Source organism: Gymnogyps californianus, chromosome Z (genome assembly GCF_018139145.2).
Source record: "Gymnogyps californianus isolate 813 chromosome Z, ASM1813914v2, whole genome shotgun sequence".
Classification (NCBI taxonomy): Eukaryota; Metazoa; Chordata; class Aves; order Accipitriformes; family Cathartidae; genus Gymnogyps; species Gymnogyps californianus.
Window position 1 is genome coordinate 32375036 of NC_059500.1, and position 19627 is coordinate 32394662.

General features: G+C 42.4%; 1 protein-coding gene across 4 annotated transcripts in view; it reads left to right on the forward strand.

The window, feature by feature from the left end:
- Positions 1-18690, forward strand: part of ZNF462 (zinc finger protein 462) — a 52563-nt gene extending 33873 nt beyond the window's left edge. For 3 of the 4 annotated variants that reach the window (XM_050912854.1, XM_050912855.1, XM_050912857.1), the window contains exons 8-12: positions 3627-3763; positions 9284-9507; positions 11925-12057; positions 17088-17202; positions 18447-18690. In XM_050912854.1, coding sequence (XP_050768811.1) covers positions 3627-3763; positions 9284-9507; positions 11925-12057; positions 17088-17202; positions 18447-18648 — 811 coding nt within the window. In that variant the 3' untranslated portion in view covers positions 18649-18690. Of the gene's footprint in view, positions 1-3626; positions 3796-9283; positions 9508-11924; positions 12058-17087; positions 17203-18446 lie in introns of those variants that run through there. The other variant, XM_050912856.1, reaches the window with a different exon arrangement.
- Positions 18691-19627: the final 937 nt, after the last annotated feature.

A 19627-nucleotide genomic window follows, 5' to 3' on the forward strand; every position in this document is an offset into this window, starting at 1 on the left:
GGCCTTCTTGGCCACCTGGGCACACTGCCAGCTCATATTCAGCCGGCTGTTGACCAACACCCCCAGATCCCTTTCCGCCAGGCAGCTTTCCAGCCACTCTTCCCCAAGCCTGTAGCATTGCATGGGGTGGTTGTGACCCAACTGCAGGACCCAGCACTTAACCTTGTTGAATCTCATACCATTGGCCTCAGCCCATTGATCCAGCCTGTCCAGGTCCCTCTGAAGAGCCTTTCCACCCTCAAGCAGGTCAACTCTCCTGCCCAACTTGGTATCATCTGCAAACTTACTGAGGGTGCACTCGATCCCCTCATAATAATTGATAAAGATATTAAACAGAACTGGCCCCAATACTTAGCCCTGGGGAACACCGCTTGTGACCGGCCACCAACTGGATTTAACTCCATTCACCACAACTCTTTGGGCTCAGCCATCCAGCCAGTTTTTTACCCAGTGAAGAGTGCATCCGTCCAAGCCATGACCAGCCAGTTTCTCCAGGAGAATGCTGTGGGAAATGGTGTCAAAGGCTTTACTAAAGTCCAGGTACACAACATCCACAGCCTTTCCCTCATCGACTAAGCAGGTCACCTTGTCATAGAAAGAGATCAGGTTAGTCAAGCAGGACCTGCCTTTCATAAACCCATGCTGACTGGGCCTGATCACCTGGTTGTCCTGTACGTGCCATGTGATGGCACTCAAGATGATCTGCTCCATAACCTGCTCTGGCACCGAGGTCAGGCTGAGAGGCCTGTAGTTCCCTGGATCCTCCTTCTGGCCCTTCTTGTAGGTGGGCATCACATTTGCTAACCTCTAGTCAACTGGGACCTCCCTGGTTAGCCAGGACTGCTGATAAATGACGGAACGTGGCTTGGTGAGCACTGCCACCAGCTCCCTCAGTACCCTTGGGTGGATCCCATCCAGCCCCATAGACTCGTGTGTGTCTAAGTGGTGTAGCAGGTCACTAACCATATCCCCTTGGATTATAGGGGCTTCATTCTGCTCCCTGTCTCTGTCTTCCAGCTCAGGGGGCTGAGTACCCGGAGAACAATTGGTCTTACTATTAAAGACTGAGGCAAAGAAGTCATTAAGTACCTCAGCCTTTTCCTTATCCTGTGTCACTATGTTTCCCCCTGCATCCAATAAAGGATGGAGATTCTCCTTAGTGTTCCTTTTGTTGCTAATGTATTTATAGAAACATCTTTTATTGTCTTTTACAACAATAGCCAGATTAAGTTCTAGCTGGGCTTTGGCCCTTCTCATTTTCTCCCTGCATAACCTCATGACCTCCTTCTAGTCCTCCTGAGTGGCTTGCCCCTTCTTCCAAAAATCATAAGCTTTTTTTTTCCCTGAGTTCCAGCCAAAGCCCTCTGTTCAGCCAGGCCAGTCTTCTTCCCAGCTGGCTTGTCTTTCAGCACATGGGGACAGCCTGCTCCTGCGCTTTTAAGATACCCTTCTTGAAGAATGTCCAGCCTTCCTGGACTCCTTTGCCCTTCAGGACTGCCTCCCAATGGACTCTGTCAACCAGGCCCCTACACAGGCCAAAGTCTGCCCTCCAGAATGTCCAAGGTGGCAGTTCTGCTGACTCCCCTCCTTACTTCTCCAAGAATCAAAACCTATCATTTTGTGATCGCTGTGCCCAAGATGGTCTCCAACCATCACATCACCTACAAGTCCTTCTCCGTTCATGAACAATGGGTCCAGCGGGGCGCCAATTTACTTGCTGGAGGAAATGGTACAGGTAGTACTTTTTCCTCAGTATAGGCAATTAGAGGGCTATGCTTATCCTCAAGTGTGAAAATTTTCTCTACAAAAATAAGGTCATTTCCTGGTGCAACCAGCATGAAGCATGGGACAATCAACTGTCCTAGGGAGACAGGAGAATTTATCTCACCTTTCTGAAGAAACTTCTCTCATGTAATTTTATTTCTCCCACCATCTATCTAGCTGAAATGCAAAGCATTCTCTAGCATGTCTGATAGCATATAGAGCCATTTCAGAAAATCCAATTAGATGTGCAAAATTAAAAAACTCGGTGCTGTGTGTGTTGGTGTGTGTGTTTAGCTGCTGTTCTGTAGGGGGAAAAAAAAGACCTGTGCACCTGTGCTGTTCATCATTTCCTCCTGATATGCTGGACGCTCGAGCATAACACCCTCAGCTGACATTTGAGGTCTCAAACTTGTTAAGTTCTTAGGAGACTGGTGACAGTAAGCAGTATGACTGGTTAAAGGGGAGGAGTTCTGTTGAAGACAATGTTGAGCACAAACCTGAGAGAATCCACACAAGAGCAACCTCTAGTTACATGTCTCTAGCCTCTGTTGCTTCAGCCCCTTGCTGCCTCTATGGTAAAGTTTGCCGCTTGTGCTTTATATTCTGATTGCTATCTGCCTTAAAGATTATCAGCAATTGCCAGGTCCGTTCAATCTGTTCATATCTTGTGAGTGCCACTTTCTTCTACCTGGATGAAATGAAATCATCTTAAATCAAGCAGCATTTAAACATGTTTGTAGTTGCATAAGGGAGTAGTGTTCTTTCATGTGGTGTCTCAAACATTCAGGGATTAAGTCTTGTTTCTTTTAGAAGCACAGCACATTTTCTGTCTTTAAAAAAAGGGGAGGGGGGGCAAAAAACCCCCATACCAATTCCCTCTTCAATGTACCATAGAAACTTAAATGCATGAAAGCACTCACTGAAGTTAATAGAAATACACCTGTAGAATTCAGTGATCGCTGGATCGGGCCCAAAGGCAGTTGTATTAGTAAGTTGCTTTGTATTCAAGCTAACAGTCTTGAAGAACTTCAAAGAGACTTCTAACTCTAGTTCAATGTGGCAAGCTCCTTAGCTGACCAAGTGCCCCAAGTTTACAGACACTTCTCATTTCGGTAGTTGAGCTTATGGTTAGATAGGTGTACAGTTAATTGCCTCTGTATGCATGTCTCTTGCAACTTTTAAGTATGCAGCCAATGTAATGCCAGCATGAAATTTTTTGTTCAAAAGTACTGTGGAGTATTCATTCATTCCTCCACATTAATGAGTATTCTTAGTCTTAGGTTTTCAGATCCTTATAGCTGATGCTTTAAAACTTCACTACTCAGTGCCAAACTCACTGTGAACGCAAGTCTGTTTTGTATCCTGAATCTAAACATTTTAGCTGGTTTTGGGCTTGTCCTACAAAGACAGAGGTGGTTAAGGATGTTATCTGCCTCCAGAAATAAGTCTATCCTCACCTCTGCAAGTCCAGAACAGTTGATAGATTTTGTTCTACTTGCTAAAAATTTAATCTTTGCCAGAGAAAGTACACTGAATATTTCAGCCTGAAGACAAATAATAAGCATGAAAGATGGGAATTCTTTTGCTATCTTGACTATAGCAATGTGATGATAGAGCAACCCATGCAAAAGAATATCTTGTCAGAATGAGTGTTTATTACTTGAGGATACAAGCCTGCAAATACCTCTGCTCATGTGTTACTCATGTGAGCAGCCCTGCTGAAATGCCATGTGGCACTGTGAAGACAAGGCTGAGTGGTATCTGCACCGTTTTACACAACACGTCCCTTATAGAGCTGTGACACTTCATCGTTCCCTGCACACCTCTTCTGACTGCTTCCATGTCTCCCTCCTGTTTCACAGATCTGCTTTTACTATGCACGTGGAAGCTGGGCATTCGGCAGTTCCTGAGGAAGGACCCAAAGACCTTCGCTGTCCTCTTTGCCTATATCACACCAAATATAAACGCAACATGATTGACCATATAGTTCTGCACAGAGGTAACAATATCCCTGTATGTGTCTGTATCTGATGAGGGGAATGCTGAACAACGCCCTTGTCTTTCAGACTGGTTTCATTAAATTTTCCCCTCTCTGTACATCAGGACAAGTATGTTGAATAAGTCATCAGCCCTTGAGTATCTTTTGTTTAATTTCTAAATGATGCATCTTATTTATTTCCTGTAAAATCTGAAGTTAGCCAGTGCTGAAACAGGGCAGATTTAAAATTGTTTTTAAGCTTTTCCTCTAGAGAGGTTGACAGTCATCAAACACCTGTTTAGCAAGAGTTGCCCTAATCTACAGCTCTGATCTAGGCCACAGTTGTTTCCTGCTTATGTCCTTGTTATAAATGCCTCGCTATCATAAACTCTGTGACAAGGTGTATCAGCTAACCATAGAGGCCCCAAAATATCCCTTGATTACTTGCTTGAATTTTTTCTCTTCAGCATTCTTAGGATTAAAACAAGAATTATCATATTTCTGTTTTTCTTTAAGACTCCTTTTCTATCTCCACCTCTCCCTTCTTTTTTTAAGCCAGCTAAAAGTGGGATTAGGGATTTCTATATTCTATTAACTGTGGGCTTGCTAGCTCAGAAGAGACAGCTGTTTGGGCTCTCTGGGCTGGGATTCCTGCCCGTAACTATCACACTTGATGCTTGTAGATGGTCTGTTGGCTGCCGAAATCCAAACCCATGTGTTGGGATGGCACTCTGCCTGTTTGCAGGTTGGGCAGAGTTTCACAGTAGGGTATTGGTGGTGAGCAAACACAAGTTTTGCGTGCCATCTTTTTCCTGGAGGAGATCCTGGTGTGACAAGCGCTATCGTAATTCCTTGTAACATACCACTTCTCAGTGTTGGTAGCTTAAAGTCCTTCTTGTACCAAAGCAGTGAGGTTGGCAGAGTTCATACAAATTTCTATCTGCTAGCAGGGCTATTCTGAGGGAACATCTGGGAAAAATGACCTGTCAGTGATTCAGAAAGCACATTACAAAGCTGCCTTATTTGGTTGTAAAAGTTTGGCAGATGCTTTAGCTTTTACTTCCTGTCTTTGAAGGTGTTGCTGTGTTGGATTTTGCCCAGCTTCAGGGCATACTCCAGAATTAGCTCACTTTAGAGGAGAGGAGGTTTTCGTTAACCCCTGTGCAGGGGACCGCGTGGTTCTGAGTGCTGCCGGAGTGTGCTCTGTTTTGTGGCTGTGCCAGGCCAGTGGCAGTGGACACTGCCAGACCTTTAAAATACAGATAGACAGGCTGAGGTAGAACTGGATGGGCTTAGGGTATTTTCCATCATGCATAGACTTGACACTGGGTATGTCCAGCTGCAGAAGTGGAAGAGCACTTCATGAGCTCAAGCAGCTGTACTGCCTGTACAGAGCTGTTTCTGACCAATTGCAAGGAGGTGGTTACCTCCTGGGTAAGTGACAGTGTGGATCTATTTTTTTGTCGAGCTGTTGCTTCAGTTGCACAAACCAACCTTGAGCCTTTGTGCTGCTGAAACAAAGCTGATAGCAAAGGACATAACAGTATACCCACTAAAGCACTGGGAGAGGTAAAACAGAGTAAAAGAAGTTTTAATGCAAATGGAATTATAGCTGATAAAGAATCTCAGAGGCCACTGAGGGAAGGACAAGGGTTTTCTCTGGCATCAAGCATCCAGGTAGTGAAGGAGGTAGGGTCCTTCCTTGAAGTTCTTTCTGTTGCACATATCCAGCTAAAAAACCCTCTACCATTGTGTTTAATTGTGTGGCAGCTGAAGCAGTCAATTTTGACAAGATTTAACATGGACTGAAAGAGAGACTGAGGGATGGTGAATGTAGTCTGAGATAGCCTTCCTTTTTTATAGCCATTGCACTGGTAAAACAAGAGCATAGCACTGAGCTGTGGTCCAAGAAAACTAGTTTTGAGGTAGATGGAGTGGTGCAGTGTGTAAAATCAAGAGTGAAGGATTTGATCCATTCATAGTTAATGTTCCTCCTGTGTAAAAAGACATGCTTACAGATGCGTGACTCTTACATTACTTCCAAGTTGCTGCACCCCTAATCCTTGGTGAAAGAGCATGTGCTTGAAATGGAGAGTATATTTGCCTCTTAATGAGTGGCTACGGAAGCTGAGTTTTACAGGGCTACAGCATTATCAGCTAGAAGCCTGAATGTCTAGTGAGAAAAAATTAGGCAAGGAATTTGCTTCCCATTAAGCATGAGGGCAAACAAGAAGCTTCCAAGAGCCTTCTTCCATGTATCACCTATTCCTCATCAGTGTAAAAGCAGTTCACCATCGCTTCTGCGGGTACAGATGGACTCATTACAGGTGGCCTGTAGCAGGGGACTGACACAGCTAGAGGCTGCTGTGCAGGTAGGTGAAGAGAAGAAGTTTGTCTCTTGAGTTCTTCCTGGCCTTTGTGACAGGCAAGCCTGGGGAGAGGAGACACAGAGGAAACAGTGAATTCTTGCTCTGTGGCCAGCAGAGGTGCTGACCTTTCATTTAGTCTGGACAATGCAATTAATTTTCATTATCCCTTCCAGTAGCATTCCCATCACACATTTTGAAACACATTGGTATTTTCCAAGGCTGAATGCAACTTACCAAGATCACTATTGGGTCTACTTTAAAATCCTTGGGCCATTATTTTTTCTTCTTTTAGTGATCATTTTATTCTCTTCCTGGTACAAACAGTGATTTTTTCCTTCCATTTAATAGAAAACACACCCATTTCTCTTAAATAGCAACTTTAAGATAAAAAAATCAAATTTTCAAATTCATCTGCCTCCCCAAAGGCTTCATTGCTACATATCCTGATTCCTTGCACGTGGTTGTTTCTGGCATTATCCCTTGTACACACAGCTTCATTGATACATGCAGAACCCTTGTGCTGTGCTTGCTTTTGGCTGCTGGAATGCAAATGCTACATGTTCTGTGACTGTAGCTTGGATTTGCAGGCAAAAATGCGTATATTCAGACACCCAACATGACCAAATAATTGGTCTGTGTCTAGATAGTAGGACTGTTTTGTTTGTGCTTGGTTTACCTTTAAGGGAAGGAAATAACTTGTATATGCTGTGGTGTGATGCTGAGTAAAGATTTTTCCTTACAACTAAGGACTGATAGAGTCATGGGCTCTTTTATGCCTTGAGCAAAAAAATATATGTCTGCTTTGAGTTACTGTACTGCAAAGACCTAGTGCATTAATGGCCTTTCAATTTGATCTCTGATCTGCATTACAATTAGCCTGAATATTTCAGTCTGATGGAAGGACTGGATTTCTTAAACCAAGACGATGCTTTTTAGGTGTTTATTTTTCTGTTGTTTTCTAATTACATCTCTTGTTAAATTGTTCCACAATTCAGGACATATTTTTGTGAGCTGTATACAGTAGTCTTTGTTTAGACACTGCTGAACTTTGAAGAAGTCTACACATGGATAAAGAATTTCTCTTTCAATTTGTGTATGGGGCTTCATGGTTTGCTGTAATTTTGTCAGTTGCTCAGATATGATAAATGCATTCTAAATGAGTAACTAAATAAACTGAGCTTTGTAAGGGCAAGCTGGAGATGAGAGCATCACCCTACAAAATGTGAGGTTCTGGATCCAAATAACCCTGCAAGTTCCAAAGTCATTGCTTGGAGGAAGCTCACTGATATGAATACATCATGTAGAAGTTTTAAATTATCCCCTGAAAGTGAAATCCTTCAGGCTAGAATTGATGTTTATTTTGCTTTTCTTGTGTTATTGTGCTGCCTTTGATTTGGGGAGTGTGTGTGTGATTGTGAGATAATAGGTCTTGCTAATGTGAATTAGGGAATGTTGCATTAGTGCAAACTGGTAGATAAAAAGTTTTATACCATCCCATGTTTTAGCTTTTTTAATCTGTGCCAGGTGCTAGAGGAAAAGTGAATTTTCAAATATTTTAATTAGTATTTCTCTTTTTGAAAACTTGACTTTTTCAGTTTTGAAACCAGCTGCGCAACTTATTTCAGTGAGTTCAAAAGCACACAGCTGCAACAACCTTGTAAAAAGTCTTCTTATGACCCCAGAATCACAGCTTTAAATACTGTTGTCTCTTAGACCCTGTTCTCCCCTCCCCTTTTCCCACCCTGAATGGCCACAACTTGGTGTCTTTATCGCTAGAGAAGCTGTTGTTGGTGTAAGGAAAGAATTACAAGTCCACAGGGTTTTTTTTTTTTAACACATAGCTTTGGGGAAAACTTCCACTTTTGGAAGTGGCCAGAGAGAAAGTTATGAGAGAGGATAGCTTTTGTGTTCAGGGAGAAGCTGAGCAGGATGGAATATTTTGTTGGGCTGTAGAAAAAGTCTTGTGAGCAGTGGTGGCATGTGGATTGGCCAAAAGTGAATGAACAGTGGAGCTTTTGCCACCTTCCAGAAACCCTAAGGGAGTTTGTATTTCTGTAGTTGTCTTTGGATGTGATATTAGCCTCCTCACTAAAGAAAGGGCCCGTTGGCTCAGATCCATATGTGGATTGCCACATCTCACAGTCCCCTAGCCTTCATGTCTACCATCTGAGATTCAGGCCTGGTTTTTTTGTTTGTTTTAATCTATCGTAGGGATGAACCTGCACGAGGAGGATCAAACTCCTCCTTTAATCTGTGGTCCATATGGAATAACAATGCTAAATTTCCATGTTCTAGTTCAAAAGGCCAGTTGAGTAACAAAAGCCCATAATGAGGATCTTCTGGTGACCTTCAGCTGAAGGGTCAAATCAGGGGTTTCCCTTGTGCGCACAGCTCGGGGCACCACAGTAGATGAGTGTTAGGCACATTGGATTCTGGCTCTGTCAAATGACTGAAATTAATTGCTGCTCTGTTAAACGTCAGTCCTTTGTTTGAGAAGTGGAGGGTTTAAAAACTCAGCAAGAGCATTTTCAGTACATCATGTGTGCAGATTTTGAATCTGAGCTTTCTGAAAGCTGTGAGTGTGTTGGGAAGTTCCTGCCCCTGGCTGAACTGCACAGCCTCTTCCAGGAAAAGGTGCTGCCTTGCTTACCCTCTCAGTCCCCACAGAGTAGCTTTAGATGTGATGGCAAGAATACCAGCTCCGATTTTTGTAGAGCCAGCAGGGTGATGCATTGGGAAGCACCCTGCAGCTTCCCTGTTTATTACATTTCTAGCAGCCGTTCCTGGCTGCTGTCAAGTACTGAACCAAAATGGACTTTTGGTCTGGCTGATTTATGGCTCGTTTTGTATTCCCAGGCTCTGCTACTCTGACTCACAGATGGAGTCTCATTTGCCCCAAAACCTCCATTCCCATTCTTTTCACCCAATAAGCAGTTACATTTGTGAGGACACCTGCATTTGTAGCCTTGGAGGATTAACCCTGTCATTGCAGGAAGAATTGCTGTCTTGTGTTTTTTGTGTCGGTCCAGCTTAGCTCCCCTTCCTTTATAGATGGACTGCCTGCGCATGTAGCAGATCCTATTCCTTGTGTGGGTGGTAGTGCCCAAACTGTTGACATGTGGGCCTGGTATTTTATAAAATTTGTTAAGTGAATGTTGTCCTGTCCCTACAGAAGAGCGGGTCGTTCCCATTGAAGTCTGCCGTTCCAAACTGTCAAAGTACTTGCAGGGAGTTGTTTTCCGCTGTGATAAGTGTACCTTTACCTGCTCCAGTGATGAGAGCTTGCAGCAGCACATAGAGAAGCACAATGAACTGAAACCTTACAAATGCCAACTCTGCTACTATGAGACCAAACACACAGAGGAGCTGGACGCTCACCTTCGAGACGAGCACAAGGTAACATCCAAACAGTTTTAACTTGTAGCAATTGACTCTTTGCAAATGCTGTATTAGTTTACGTGCATGTCAACTCTGAGTAGCCAACTTGCCATTGTTTTTTTTTTCCTCTCCCTCCCCAGATCTGGAAACTAATCCCATGTTGGGCTTCACTTCCTCTGCTTTCTGTTATTTCTTTTTTTCTTTAGAAACTCAAAATTGAGTGTTTCTAAAGCTGTTCAGATTGATCAGAATTGGCAGACTGTTGTATGCAGAGTATGATTATCTGGAAAAGGCACTTGGGTATGCTAGGTTTATTTAAAGAGGGGAAAAAAAGGGTTGTGAAAAAATATTAAGGCTGTGTGATTCAGCCTCTCCAAAAGGCAGGAGATTCCAAACATAAGATTGCTCTGGCAACTTCAGCAGCGTGACATGCCATGCATATTTTAATAACAAAGAGGGCAATACATCCCCGTTTACATTTAACAAGGGAAAGATAAACAGCAAGTATAACCAGGTCCTAAGTTAAGACTGCTTTGGAGTTTTTGTGGAGTGCCTGAATGCAGACCTGATGTAGTCTTTGAGAGGTCATTAGAGGCTTTCCACAGACTGTTAGCTTTGAATTTCTGTAACTGTGAGCTGTGTAGCTGAGAAACATTTACGTTCTAGAACTGAGATGTGTTTTGGAGTATTTGTTAGAGTGCTTCCTTGTCGCATTTCCAGGGGAGGCAGCTATATGCCTCCACCTGTTGGAGCTGAGCTGCCCAGGACCTCACTAAAAACTCACTCCTACTTCATCAACTGAATGACACTTTCCTTCCACCCAAATACATTTATATTGACAGTATGAGTAGCAGAAGTCCCAGCAAAACTTTTCATGCTTAAAAAATATTTGGCTGTCTTACAAAAACAAACTCTGCAAACTTATGTTGGCCTGCTGTGCTTATCTGCCCTCTGCTTTATTACTTCTGGAGAGTCTTCTGCTATTCACATGGTACGTGAGATGCTCCACGCCTCCTAGTCACCACAGCAAGGCGCCTGGCATATCCAGGAGGCACTATTCCTTGTTCTTTTGACACAGTGCATCAGACTGGGAAGATTATTCCCTTACTTAGCTCTCCCTTCCAATCCGGACCTGCAGTGATGGTGCCAGTAGTTTAGGGTATCTTTTCCCTGTTTCTCTTTGGTAATTTATGTCTCGCTAATTTGTGTCCAAGTTCTGGGCTCAGATACTCAAGTGATAATTGCACCTTAAAGAGTTCCTGTGCATAAGCTAAGTTGAATTAAGTGCCTTGCATGTGGTCTTGTTTGTTTAAATCTCAGTGGGTAATGTGTTAAGTCAGAGAACCTCATCACAGCTGTCTGTACAGAGTAGTGCTAGGAATCTGCACACCACCGCATTTAGGATAGTTTGCTATTTGGAGATATACTACAGTCTAATTCACATGCTGCTTAGGTTCATTCACATTCCCTTTCCCACAGAGGGATAAAAAATAGTCAGTGGGTGTTGATATTTCATTCAGCATCTTGCAGGAGGTGTTGTACTGTGCTCATTCCTCTGTCTCTATCCTCTCTGCCTCTGTGGCTCAGTGCCTGTGCTGCTGGAGGGCTGTCTCTTTGCATGAAAGATGAATCCAAAATCCTTCCCAGCACTGATCAATGAGCTCAGAGGGCGCTTGTCATCCAACAAGTATTAGCCCTGGTGTCCTGGTCATGCTCCACGCTCTCCACCTCTACTGTAAATCTAGACTGCTCCTCTGCTGTTTCTGTTTGATGTGGTGGAGTTCCTGAATTCCTTGTCCTAAGCTGCTCCTTTCATACTGCTGCTCTGAGCTGTTAAGTAGCTGGTGCATTTCACCCTAGGGTTAGCTGAATTTGACTGCTGGGTGAAGTGTTCCCATTATAGTCTGTGTATCAGTTTGCAAAGCACTTTGCAGCCCTTCGTAATTAAAATTAATCTGTTATTAATGAGTGAAAGTGTATGTGGCACACAGCAGCCATGTGCTTAGTAAAAGACCCATCCTTTCATGAATGAAGCTGAATGAACCAGACACAAAGAATTTTCTTTCAGTGTGGATGTGCAATAGCAGTGTTTGATCACAGCAGTTGAATGGTCCCATGAAAAGAGGATACAACTTAGTGTTTTGCATTTCTTGGATTTTTTTTTTCTTTGTTTTAATACATCAAAAGCAGGAAGAAATGAGGGGTTTACTGAATGTCATTAATTTTTGAAAACCAAAAGTGAGAAATGCAGAATAAACAGCAAAAGAAGAATCACTATCACTGAAAAGAATTGAGTGTTAATTTGATTAAGTGACTGCATGTCACCTCTAGCTGAGCAGGCTTTGGGGTGTACTCGATTTTGTTTTGCATATGTGATGATTTTTCTGATTAGCTGATGATTGTGCTGATTGCTGACAAAAGTGTTTCTTTCAAAGGTGAGTCGTAATTTTGAGCTGGTTGGACGGGTTAACTTGGACCAGTTGGAACAAATGAAGGGGAAAACAGAGAGCTCCAGCAGTGATGAAGAAGAAAAAGAAGAAGAGTTAAGCCCCAAGACTGAAGAGAGAGGTCAGTGCAGCTCTTTTTTTTTTTTTCTTTTTTTTTTTTTTTTTTTTTGGCACTGCAACATGCCCCACCGCTCCCACCAAGCAAGGTCAGCTGTTGACTCTACAGCACATTCCTGTAGAGCCATGCAGGCATGCCAGCAGGAGCAGAATGGGGCTTTTGTGAAGACGCTGCTCCTGGGGGAATCTCGTGTTTCTAATCCTTATTACAAGTTTTCTGTCTGTTAAGAAAATACGTACTATGAGAAAACACAGATAGCATCTATGACTTATCTGCCCATGCAGATAACATCTATAAGGGCTTGGAAAACTATGCAGGTGGAGTATTTTAGTGGTCTGTCAAATTTTCTGTTTTGGTAACCAATTTTCAGCTTTTCACTCAGCATTGTTCAAGCGAGGGATGAAGGAGTCGTGTCCAAACTTTTTTTATGGGCTGCTATTAACTCTGTGCCCAGCATTCCTTGTCAGACTGAGTCAGTCCTGTTGCAGTCACTGCAGTTGGCAGCTCTGGAGCCAGGGTAGGTCCATATCCCACCTGTATCGTTGTGTATTTAAATATGTGCCTAAGTTCGTATCTAATCCCACTGACTTCAGCAAGGCTAGGCCATGTGCTTGCTAATGCTTTTGGTTTGGTCAAAGTTAGATCAGCAGGGAAAAAATAAGTTCTCTGTAAATTGAACTAAGGGTTTCTTGTCCTTTCCTTCCAACAACCTTCCCCCATAAAAACCAGGTTATTGCAGTGTCTGGTGTAAACTGTGTGTTGTCTAGTTTGCTCTGGTGCAGAATTCATCAGTCAAATGCAGTATGTTCGCAACTCTTTGACATCTTTAGCCCTGTGTTGTCTGAATGTCAGGTTCCTGGGGTCACCCACCCTCTTGATGCTAACATCCACCATTAGCCAAGTTCTATGTACTTTAACTAAAGGTACGCCACCATGTTTACCTTTTTCTTCCTGAATTTTCAGCTTTCAGACTCACTCAGGAGTTGTTCACAAAAGAAAATGTGTCTCCCTACATCTGTTCAGACATTGAAAAATTCTGATTTCTGGATTCACAGGTTGTTTACTGAACAGGAAGGGGCTCAGATCATGCTTCTTACCTTTTAATAGCAAGACCCCAGTGTCTTGGCTTTTGTTTAGTGTCTCTGCAGCATAAATTCAGTCTGCACTTATAACCAACACTTCACTTCAAGTGTGGTTAGTGATAGCTTTTATTTAAATGAGAAAGGAAGCGAGTTGGATAGGAAACCATTTATGTTTTAATGAAAAATATCCTTCACAAGATCTTAGGTAGAGCAGTAGAAAAATCAGAGGAGAGCCTGAAAGGAGGGATGTTCTATATGCATTTCAAAGTTCAGCATTAGTAACTCGTATGGAAACATGGCTGGGTGTCTGTTCAGGGACAGCTTTGACCCTCAGAGCTTCATGGCTGGAACAATGGTTGTGTAGTGATTGGACTAACGGACCAGCTTACCTTAGTTGCAGATGCAGCAGGCTGATTAATGTTTTGTATAGACCCACAGCTAGCAGGGGATGAAGAGTCATGCTGTCCTTGTGAGGATTACCTTACCGTTACATACAAGCACAGGTGCTGCAATGACCTTGGAAGCCGTGGCGTTTAGACCAAGGAGAAGAAGGTGCTATCTGCCAAGCCTTACAAATCCCTGTAAATGCACCATGGGGAGGGGGACAGCCCAAGGTGAAGTTCATTGTTTAAATTGGCTTTAGGTTACACTGTGAAAATGTAAAAATATCATCTTCTATGCTGGAGATTTAAATTTGCAGGGATAATAGATGTTATCCCCATGTTTCATGTGATCAATAGTTAATCAAGGGATAGTGTCTTAATAATTCTAATTTTTATTTTGTACTTTTTTCACCTGTATCTGTGGTTTTTTTAATCTGCGACTGGCTAAAATGATTTCTGCATGCTTGTTCAGATGACCAGTCTAAAAAAATCATGCATATTTCCAAGTTTGTTCTTTCCTGACTGGCCTGTAGGGTCAATGTTTCACCATTGTTATTTTTTCTCCTTTTTAATCTGTTACCATTTGTAATATATTATATTAAAATAGGTAGAAAATGCAGAAAACACTCTATGCGTACTACAGCAAGGATATTTAGAAAAGATCTGATTGTATTGACTATATTTTGCTAGACAAGTTGTGGATTACCACTATAAGGTGCAAGATGCAAGGTACACTTTCGAAAAATGTCCCAGTGAGACAGGAACTGGAGGTGTGTTTGGATGCTGAGTTTCATGCTGACATCTCCCTATGGATTTTCAGAAGATAGTTCTAACACAGAAATGGTTTGCCCTGTTAGCAGAGGACCAGACATATGGTTTTAAATATAGCCTGTCACAGTGGCTAATGCTGTAACAGCTTTCAAACCACATCAAACTGTGTAATCCTGTATGCCACTTGGGTGCTTTTGACAATTCTAGCCTTTGTGGTGTTAGCAGGAAGTGGGATTTGCTGAGAGTGCCTCTGTGTGCTCCAAGTATCTGGAAGCAAATGCTGTCTGAACCCTCTGAAGTCTGTGACTTTGGCAGAACCAGAATCTTCTTCCCATGAGTCAAACAGCTGTCTAGATTCACCACTTGGATTTCAGGCTGGTATGTGCGGTACAGAAAGTGCAAAGAAGAGTGTGTTGCTTCTCCAAATGGGCTGTTGGACAGTGGACCAAAGAAGGGCTATTGCCCATGTGAACAGGCAGAGCTGGGCAGCAGAGCTCAGCAGAGCTGAACTGCTATCTTGGATGGGAAAGGAAGGGCATCGTTGGCTGCTGGTAAAGGACAGTAGAAATATTGACCTGGGAGTAAGAAGATGAGGGGAGAAAAAGAGGGTGTCTGGCATACACCATGGAAAGAACAGCTCCCCCTGGTAGGGACTGCATCCCAGAGGGACTGTCTGTCTTTACTGACCATTGTGTCTTGGTCTTAGCAGAAACTGAAATCAAGAGGTGTTTTTCCACAGTAGACAAAAACAAATGTCCATGGGCGCTTGTATGTGTGATGCAGGAAAACCACAGAGAGGTCAGGTCTCTGTGCAGTCTGTTACCTCTCTTCTGCAGGCCCCAGAGAAGAGCAGCTTCTGATACTCCTCCAGGGAAGCAGTCCAAATTCACAGCCCTAGAAGCAAAACTGATCAGGAAGTAGGGTGAATAAGGTAGCGTTTTCTGAAGAGGTGATGGATTTACTAGAGTAGCACTTGCTAATCTTAATGGGAGTTGCAAGTATAAATCATGGACTGATTTGGGTTGGAAGGGACCTCTAAAGATCATACAGTCCAACCCCCCTGCCATGGGCAAAGACATCTTTCACTAGATCAGATTGCTTAAAGCCCCATCCAACCTGGCCTTGAACACTTCTAATGATGGGGCATCCACACCTTCTCTGGGCAACATGTTCCAGTGTCTCACCACCCCCATCTTAAAAAATTTCTTCCTTATGTCCAATTTAAACCTACCCTCTTTTAGTTTAAAACCATTACCCCTTGTCCTGGTAAAAAGTCTCTCTCCAACTTTCTCATAAGCCCCCTTTAAGAAATGAAAGGCTACAACAAGGTGTCCCTGCAGCCTTCTCTTCTCCAGGCTGAACAACCCCAGCTCCTCCCTATTTGAGCAAAACAGTCTCTATGTTGCATATCCTCTCTGCAGAGGCCCAGAATAAACTTCCTGTTGTGTATTATACAGTAGGTATGTTCTTGTACAAAACAGCAGCATTTGCCTCTAAAACTTTTACCCTCCATAAATATTTGTCCCTGTACCATGACTAGTCTGTGTGTTGCGGTGTTTATAAATTTGTACCACACATAAGGTATTAAAATCCAGATGTAAACTGAACTAATGGCATTGACTTACTTTCTGGTGTTCCTCTTGACACAGTACTTTGCTTTGTGATATTTAACCACATAATAAATCACTGACAGTAAGAAATACAAAGTGGGTTTTTTCTTTCAGGGGGAAGAGGCAAAAAATTATGTTAAGAACCATTCCATATAGAACTTTAGTAAAGGCTGACTAGTGAGAAATGTGTCACAAAAATACATTTACAGGACTTACATATGGATAATAGGGAATGTGTGGGCAATTTGAAGTTCATAGGCTGATCTTGAACAGAGTAAATCTGAGAGTGAAGAAATCAAGTGAGCAGAGATCAGAACCAAAATGAAGCAAAATCCCTTTTCTTTTATTATGTAGTTTGGGAGGAGTCAGAAAGACATTCTGTTGATTTCTTGCTTAAGATAATCCCTGCTAAGGAATTAATGCTCTGAGCAGATGGTGCTGTCTCATTTCCAGCAAAAGAATCGAGTGAGATAGTCCATGCAATTATTTTTAATGGCTTGTGTGGTGATCTTCTTAATTTGTGAGAAAATGTTTCATCTTTTGTAAAAGCTGACTGTGTTCACATGGAGCTTGGCTTTCAGAAATACCACTCCATGAGCTGCCAGTGAGTTCACTTGTATTAGTAGGTGCTTGACACTTCTGCAAATGAGGCCCCAAGCACTTTGTATAAAAGATTAGGATGGGATGAAACACCTATGCAGTTAAGATGCAGGACTTAACCCATGAGACTTTGTCATGAAGGGATATCTATTTATTATGAGGATCACATGTTAAATATACCAATTCTTTGTTTCCTAAAATTTGTACTACCAATTCAGAAATTATAGATGGGCTTTAGTGTTTTTTTTTTTTAATTTTGCTTTCAAGCCATTTCAGCCCTAAACTTCTCAGTTTTGGTTTTGAATTAAAACTCCACAGTCTCTTCATTTGTTGAAATACAGGAACAGGGAGTAGTAACTCGTTACCCTTATTTGCACAGATGCATTAAGACTTAGGATGGGATTTGTTGCTTGCAGTGTCACTTTGTTTTGGGGGAGTTGCATTTTCACAAACACAGTTATTTTATAGGTAAGTCCTTTTGCTTCGCAGGGATGAGAAGGTGCAGCAGAGGGGATCAGAGGAGGATCACAGTCGTCCCTTCTTGCCCTAGCACCTCTGAATTCACAGGCTGTGCTGTCTTTTTCCAGATCCCATGATGTTTCCTGACAGTGGTGCTCCAGAGAAACGTTTCCCGTGCGAGTTCTGTGGCCGATCATTTACAGAAGGCTCTGAGTGGGAGCGACACGTGCTGAGACATGGCATGTAAGTTAGTTTACATTCCTTTGCCAAACAGCCAAAGGTAACAGTAGATCTCTGTGTATTCCCCCCACCCCATTCCTTGCCTGCCAAAAAGCCCTGTGATGAAGACAAACACAGTTCTATGAAGAACAATTCTGTCTATCACAAGTGTGGATACAGTCATCAGATGTCTCTGCATGGGAAGTTCCTGTTCATCCTTTTTAACTCTGCTGCCCAGGGTAGCTGTAGACTGTAGGGTTTAACTGTGATTCTAAAACTTAAGATTGTCCCAAGGTGAATACCGCTTGGCCAAGATTAACTTCACCTGAGTGTACTGGTGAATTTGCCTGCCAGCAGAGCAGTGTAAAAATGGCAGAAAATTATACAGAATGTTCTAGGAAGGAACTGTTTTTTTTTTCCCCTTTATTGTTATATCTCTTTCACATGCTTGCAGCTAAACTTGCATAGCAGTGCAAAGAATTATGTGCAGAGAAATGTCAAGACCTTCAAGGGAAGTAAAATCAATCTGAATGAACTCCTCCTAAAATGTGCATAGTGAAGTTCACTAGTTCATCTTCATAGTGAAGATCTTTGCCTTTCTATAGCAGTTTGCACAGTGTGGGATGATACACATCACAGATAAGATAGGCATCTCTGGAACAATCATTTTCCTTCTTTTGATGAAGATCTTGTTGGTAGCAGAGATCTCTTTGCTGACCAGAGTTTCTTCAAAGAGCAGATTTCATTCAAGGTTGCTGACATGTGGAAGACATTTGAATACAATATTGTAGGTTAACTGTGATGGGATGAGAAATACTACTTCTCTTACCCTTAATCCTGTCTGCCTAAATATGAGTACTTGAAATGTTGCAACCTATAAAAAGTTTTATTGGATCATTAACTCTTTGGGAAAAGTACTCTTTTCCTGTGCCTTTGTTTTGGTCCCTTGTAAGTCTTGTTTACAAGGGACTGGGAAAGGGGAATAAACTTTTGAAAGTCACAACTGGGGTTCTTTCCTCTCATCTCCTATCTGTCCCAGTGGAGAGCAAATAAAGATTTGGCTTCCAAGCTAGAATGTCATGGGTCCCACTGGTAGCTTCATTCCACTGCCTCTTCTTTTGAGCATGAGGTGGCAATGGTGTGGCTGCTTGCGTCTACCTTTTTAGACAGTGATCTGTTTTTCTCCCTCCTGCGATACGCACAGATTGGCTTTGCGGTTCTCTGTATCGACTGTAAATGTTTCTGGTTTCTGCCGCTCGGCTTTCCAGGGCACTGAACGAAAGCAAGCACAGGACCAGTGAGGACAGCCAGCCAAAGGAGGACATAGAAGAAGCTGTTAGCACACTGCCAGAAGAAAAAGAAGGCATTGAGAAAATGGTGGTGGACTATTCCCACAACAGTGAAACAGCAGTCAGCGTGGTAGTTGCTGACAAACCTCTCCAAGACAACGCGGAGGCCAAAAACGAATAAGCATTTGGTGTGATTCTAATCAACGTACTTGAACAGTGATGAACGGGGTGGGGTGGGTGGGTGGGGTGGGCAGAAGGAAGAAATAAAGCTGCTTTTAGGACTGAATGATCTATTTTCAAAGCACTGGTACCTGTGTGAGTGTGTGTATATTAAAGTTATTTAAGTGATGGAATAAGTGGCTCCATTACATCACTGCATCTTTTCTTCTGGATCTTGACAATGGGAAGTTACATTCATCTTGGACTAATGAAGCAACTCCCCGTATTCCTACATTACACGTCGTGCTTTGCAGTGGAGACTTGGATTGTTTGAGAATGGAAGCGTCGTGAGCATGGAAGAAGTGGGGGGGATAACTTTTCAACGCACAAATTTGTGTGCGTTTTTCTAGTTTTAATACATAATGCTTTTCCAGACTGAATGCAACTGCTTTAGAAAAGAAAAAAAAAGAGAAAAAAAAAAAAAAGGAAAACAAAAACAAAACAGAAACTGCTTTGCTTAAAACAGTCACCTGTTTCCTAGTACCTCAGAATTAACCAAGGGAGATCTCTGCATTTGTCAGTACTACCTGTTGTTGTTGTGGTTAAATGTAGAGAGACTGCTGGGCAAGGTGGTGAATGGAGGAAGGAAAGAAGTTTTAAAGAAAGGAAGACAAATTGTGCTTAAAATCCCAGTGTGGGTTTTATTTCTTAAAATACTGTGATTTTTTTAATTATTTTAGTAAAAAAAAAAACAAAAAAAAGAGAGAGAGACTTTAATTCCTAGATAACTGTTTGTGAATTGTCATCCTTTATTCCAGGTAAGCTGTTTGTTAGTATTCAGTTATAATTTTAGGATTTGATAGATTTCATGTGACTGATTGTGCGGTTTTGTTTGCCACATGTTTATTTTCTATCAGCCTGAGGTGTTACAAATACAGCACAATTACGTTTCTCATGTAAAATGAGTATTTCTTTTTGAGGGGGGGGACAGGGAAAGGAGA